At 33.2% G+C, this 6,545-nt stretch overlaps 1 protein-coding gene across 1 annotated transcript in view; it reads right to left on the reverse strand.

The window, feature by feature from the left end:
* The window catches only part of LOC106344764, an 11,560-nt gene extending 8,414 nt beyond the window's left edge, over window positions 1–3,146 (reverse strand). The window contains exons 1-2 of the mRNA XM_013784076.1: window positions 2,917–3,146; window positions 343–1,614 (exon numbers count right to left, since the gene is read on the reverse strand). Coding sequence (XP_013639530.1) covers window positions 343–1,614; window positions 2,917–3,146 — 1,502 coding nt within the window. The remainder of the gene's footprint in view (window positions 1–342; window positions 1,615–2,916) is intronic.
* Between the last annotated feature and the right edge of the window lie 3,399 nt (window positions 3,147–6,545).

The raw sequence follows: 6,545 nt of genomic DNA on the forward strand, positions 1-6,545 counted from the left end.
AGATATGTTAGCAAATGAGCATTCATCTAGACATAGAGCTTGCTTAGAATTGTGTCTAGGCTTAAGGTCGATAGTTTGATTGATCATTTGCCATCCTTAGTTCGATACTTGATCACCCAAGGTCTAATCCCTATGCCCATGAGTTCTCTTTTCCCTTAGTCAAGAAAGTATCATTCTGTAATTGCTTTCTAGTATTAGTAGTAGTTTAAAACCCATCTAAATCATTGGTTGCACCTAGATTAAGTGAGTACTTGCATTCTCGGTGCTTTGATATCCCTCTGAACTGGTTCGACAATCTTTTATACTACATCATTTGTCTTAGGAGCCTTGAAAACTCCTAACATCACATTGCCTGGTTTGGTAAGTGCCTTTCTCTTCCACGAGTTTGGGCGTCTCCTCTGTGATTTTACCATGCTCTGATTCCCGGTGACTCGCCCCTCCGAAGAAGGGCCAAGGCGAAAGCCCGTTGAGACCAGAGCCGGGGCAGAGAATGTAGGTCCCGGAAGTGAAGAAGATGCAGACTCTGTATCGCTGTCCCGCCTATCGTTGTTATGCACAGAGCTTACATGGTCGCAACTAGATATCTGGAGGCGTTTGCCCGATGGTTCAAAGAAGTCAAAGACATGTCCTTTTCCTTTATCCAAATCTCTGGTGATCTTTGGGAGCCTAGTAGCAGCTTCCTCTTGAGTTTCAGCAATACCCTGCTTAACTCTTTCAATTATCGGAAGTCTCTTCGTTTCGTTAGAGTGTGAAATATACATCATTGCCATCTTACGGTCTTGCCTAGAGAGCTCCAGAAACATCAATGGGAAGCCTGGAGGACCGTCCAACAAGGCTTCTCTCACATTCGGTTGGACTGCAACCTGATGGTTAACATAAGTCTCACTCAATTGAGCTGGGTCTTTTGTATGAGCTTCCCCCAATTGTGATGATCCTCTAGCATTGTCTCTGCTATTCCCACGCCTGAGCAAGGGACATCTGATCTTCTCATGGGTCATTCGAAGACAATGGAAGCATCTCTTATGTATTTTCTCATACTCATACTCGATAGTGATTACTTTATCGGGAATGGTTAGATTCCGTGAAGCTTTCAATGGATTCTCTGTTCTAAAGGAAACCAGAGCCCTGATGTAGTCCTTAGTATGGGATACTTTCGGATCATATGCTATCTCTTCCACCATTCCTATTTCTGACGCAAGCTTATACATCGTTTTAGTTGTGAAGAAATTCGCTGGAATGTTCCTTATGCGGATCCATACCATCATTGACTGGAGAAAATCCTCGGGAGGGTTGGCAGTCCATCTTTCAAGAACCATAGCCCAATGGTTATACGACCATGGTCGGTCCTTCAACACCGTTTGCAAATCCTCTTCCCTCTGAAAGATAAACTGGAACCGATCTCTAGACAACGCAATGCCCCAAACTCTACCCGTAACTCTCCATGCCGTAGGCATATAATCAATCATACGCGCCATAGATTGACACTCTGGGTTCAGCAAACGTCCCATAAGACTAGTTTCATTCTCATCCAAAACCCTGTAGCTAGGGTCACTACCCAGGTCCAAGGGTTCTTCTTCGTCGGGAGACATTGCACCTATGGCTTGTGAAGTAAATCTGCCATAGAAAACCAAAGGACGCCGAAAATCGAGAATGAATCGTACCGGAGAGGAAGATTTTCTAGAAGAAGGTCTAGCGTGATTGACGAAAATTTTCCTTTGATAACACTAAATTCGGAGACGATTTTTAGGGAAATCATTGAGAAAAGGACAATCTTGTTTAAGAGGAACAACTTTAAGAAAGAACTGGCTCTAAAAGATATTCGAAATCTAGGGATTGGAGATGAATTATGGTAAAAAAGGAAGTTAGATCTATTTTCCTTAAGAGAAATACCGTAGCCAAGGGCCGGTAATTGAAGCCACTCACGGTGAGGGAAAGAATTAAAAATGGAAAGAAGAGGCAAAGGAGATATCGGAAATCGCCTCAAAAGAGAGAGGATTAAATCATTGGTCGAATAAAACGTTTATAACCTATTATATACCCTAACCATTAAGTCGAAAGTTCATAAACATTTTAAAAAGTAAATATTTGGTATTTAATAAATTTTAACTTAAATATAGTGTGGAAGCCCCCTTAGTCCAGTGGTTTGACTAATGGTTCATTAATGCTTCTACACCAGGAGGTCTGGGGTTCAAACCTCAGAAAACGCAAATTATGCTGATTATGGAGAAAAACGATTACAAGAGGTCTTCAGCATGGTGCAAAGGCGTATCATCGAACATGGATCTCATAGGTCGGCTCAGAGTGATGCAGTCAGACGTGCATTCTCATATGATAGTAGAATTGTCGGCTGTAAAATCGTCTATGTAATATTTCTCATAGTTGTAATAACATAATTAATCAGACGTTAAAAAAAAAAAACTTAAATATAGCGAACTTGGGTATCTAGAAAATATATTAAAGGGAAAGATTCTCCAATAAAGTTCTATAAGTGCCCATGCTGAAGCATTGGAGAGGGTTTTTATAGCCTCCTGATTGTCTACTCCCATCACTATGTCCTGGAACCCCAAGTCAGATAAACTTTGAAGGGACCAAACGATGCAACGAAGTTCTGCAGTTAACCTCTTTTAGGAGGGAGTGAAGGCATCTCGGGCATGGTGGATAACCAAACCTTGATGATCTCTTGTGAACGAAGTTCCACCATATAAAAATGATGATTTTTCCAATTAGATTTTTAGTTACATTTCACAATTCCAAAAGTAGGTGGATGCCAGCGGTGGTATACTTCTAAAGAAGAAAGTTGTGCCACTCGTGGTTCACTGCTTTTGTTGATCCCTGTCCATATTGTAGCTTCCTCCAGTGCCTGATGTGTTAGAGAATCAATAGCAATATGTGTTCCAAAACATAGAACAGAGTTACGATTCTTCCAGATCGTCCACAACAGGCATTGGTACAGCTCTCCGAATGTTCTCAGGTACTGTTGTATCAGACATTATCTTCAGCGCCAGTTTCATTTTCTCACCAAGGTTTCGAGCAGGCGATGTAGCTGATGGGAAGTTAACTGTTTGGAGGATATCTTGGGCTGGTATGCACTCGAACAAAACATGGTTTATTGACTCAAGTTTCTTGTTGCAAAGTTTACACTCCATGTGTACAACCAAACCCCGTAATTGTAGTATGTCTGCTACAGCTAATGCTCCGGACACAGCTCTCCGCTGAAACAATCTTATCTTGATTTTTCTATCAAAGTATACTTGATTTTGTATAAAATTATTATTTTAGACAAGTTGATTTAATATATTTTAACCACAAATCTAACACTATAATTTTAAATCTTTACATATACATCTCTTAGTAAATACAAGTTTCAAATATACAAAACTGTTTATTTTATCTTAATTTTATCTATAATTAAATCAAAATTTATATTAAATATTGGTAAGCAAGTGATAAAATCTAAAATATTAATTAACAAAATTTTATTATAAAATATAATTTAAAATTTAATGTTTTTGTTACTGCCCACCACCCATAATAATTTCACAACGCATTTAACCACCAGGACACAAGACTCTTTGTATATCCCACACGGCTTAAAATAATATAGGCAACAGGCTTTGAACAATAATATTAGGCAACAGGCTTTGAACAATTGATCAATCAAAAGATACAAGATTTTTTCTGTTGCTTCACTGTCTCTCCAAGCAAAAGTTTTCCTGAAATATATAACAAAGGACATGACACAGTAACAATTATGACATGATTTATGGCTAATTATGACATGGATTTATATTTAATGTTGATTTATATTTGGTAAACTTTTTAGAATATGGTAATAACTCATACATATCATCATTAAAGTAAATATATTTAAATATAACAATAAATATTATACTGATATAAATAGAGCAAGATTTTCAAATTATGGAAGTATTATTTAATTCTATTTTTAATAATTATACAATTTTTATTACTAAAACATTTCTTCAAAATTTTATGCATTTTTTTCAAAACAGATATAATTTTTTTTATCCTAATACAAATGGTTTACTTTAGATATCTACAAATTTTAGGAAAACTTGATAAAATTAATTTAATTGCAAAATTATGAGAATATTTCACATTAATTTATACTACTTACAAGTTGATTCTGAGAAATTCCATCATAAACATAAATTTTACATATTTATACACATTAATTAATGCTACTTACAAGTTGATTTTTCTATCAAAGTATACATGATTTGTATAAAATTATTATTTTAGACAAGTTGATTTATTATATTTTAACCACAAATAGATAAAAATCTATCTAACACTATAATTTTTAAATTATAAATATATATCTAGTAAATACAAGTTTAAAATAAACAAAACTGTTTATTTTATCTTAATTTTATGTATAATTAAATCAAATTTATATTAAATACTGGTAAGCAAGTGATAAAATCTAAAATATTAATTAACAAAAAAAATTTCATAAAATGTAATTTAAATTTAGCGTTTTTATTACTGTCGACCACCCATAATAATTTCACAAGCATTTAACCTCCAGGACACAAGACTCTTTGTATATCCCACACGGCTTAAAATAATATAGGCAACAGGCTTAATACTAGGAAACAGGCTTCGAACAATTGATCAATCAAAAGACACAAGATTTTTTCGGTTACTTCTCTGTTTCTCCAAGAAAATGTTTGCCTGAATTATATAACAACTATGTGTACTCATCTTACGATCTACTCTCTCTCTCTCTCTTTGTGCAGCTGAATTGCCTTGTGAAGAGTCTCGCTCACGATCAAGATATGTATAGAAACCTTATGTAGACCACAAAATTAAGATTTTGTTACGTTATAGTTTCTTAAAATATCATAAGAGTTTGTTTTAAATATTATAAACTAGATACGGATACTGTTTTGCTAAATCTTCCTTAAAATTATTTGGATTATATCATACGATTATCAAGTTTTTGGTTTATATTTTTGTTATATAATATGTGGATATAATATATATGATATATTTTCTTTACGGGTATAGAATGGATTTGGGCTATAATATAGGGCTGATACTTTTAACCAAACTCGCCGAACCGAACCAAACCAAAATATGGTAAGTTTGGTGAGAAATTCGGTTCGATTTGGCAGGTTTATAAAAACTTTGGTTTTCAGTTCGGTTAGGTTCGGTAATCGGTTAGTTGGGTTTTTCAGAAAAAATATTGTTAACCAAATTTCAAATTAAACTAACCAAAAGTTTGAAATGAAGTAACCAAACTACCCAAAATTACACAAAAATTTGAACCGAACTAACTCAATTAACCAAAATTTTGAACCAAATTAACCAAACTAACCGACTTTACCTAAATTTTTAACCAAAATATAATCAAAACCAAAAACTTTGGTTAGTTTCGGTAAAAAAAAATAGAAATGAACTACCTAGATACCGAATCAAATTAAACTATTTTACTTTTTGATTTGGCAAGAGTTTAGTCAAACCAAACTACCCAAAAACTGAACTACCCGAACCCGCATGCCTACTATAATATATGTTGTACATGGTGTTAATTTATAATGTGTAATGTTTCATATGTTAATTTAGTGTGTTGAGTTGGCGATTAATTATGAAATTATTTTCCTTAAATTAAAGAGTTAATTTTGTTTTATTTTTTATATTTTTTTAATTACATTATACAAAATAATTGTTTTTAATAATTTAATTAGTTAATAATTAAAAAAAACAAAATAAAAATAACCAACGCACTTTTCAAATCTAACAGATAAAGGAAAATAAATAAAATAGATTTGATCAAATCTATAAAACTGTTGTTAGAATATTCGTCCTAAATGATTGTATGTAGATCTTTATTAGATATATAGATTTTTGAAAATTTGAAATACAATATATATATATGTAAGAAATATAAAGAATTGTACCGTGTGTTATGACCAAAAAAAGAAGAAAACGTTTGTAATGATGTGAACCAGATCTATACTTATATGGTTCTAGATATATGACATTCAAGCTTACTTGATGACTATGTTGTGTTCATAATGACAGGTTAATGTAAGTCTAACAGATGAAGAAGTGACTCGGTTAGATGTCATTTGATAAACTTTGAATAAAAGTCATATCATGTACTACTTTGTGATAGACTATGAAACTATGTATTATTCAAACCTCACGTAAATATAAAGGTTGTTATGTTAGAATGTTTAGTACGATTAAAGATAGACACATATGAATTGATTATATTTTGGTGTGTTGTAGGTGCAATTCGTGAATGGAAGAGAAGCAAATATAATTTATCAAGTTAATGTTCAGTTTTAAGTTAGTATAAACCCAAACTATAAGCAGAGACGTGAGATGTGTAGACATGTCTTGATTAGTGTAAAGAGTATTTGAAAATTTTATTGTTTTTTGTATAGATAACCGAGGGATGATTTATGTGAAGTTTGTTCAGATTAGATATTTCGGTTGATGTTATATAAGTAATGTGCAATATTAATGATAGATTTTTGATTGAGTCCAAAATTTAAATGACAACCTTAAAC

Source organism: Brassica oleracea, chromosome C5, assembly GCF_000695525.1.
Source record: "Brassica oleracea var. oleracea cultivar TO1000 chromosome C5, BOL, whole genome shotgun sequence".
NCBI classification, from domain to species: Eukaryota; Viridiplantae; Streptophyta; class Magnoliopsida; order Brassicales; family Brassicaceae; genus Brassica; species Brassica oleracea.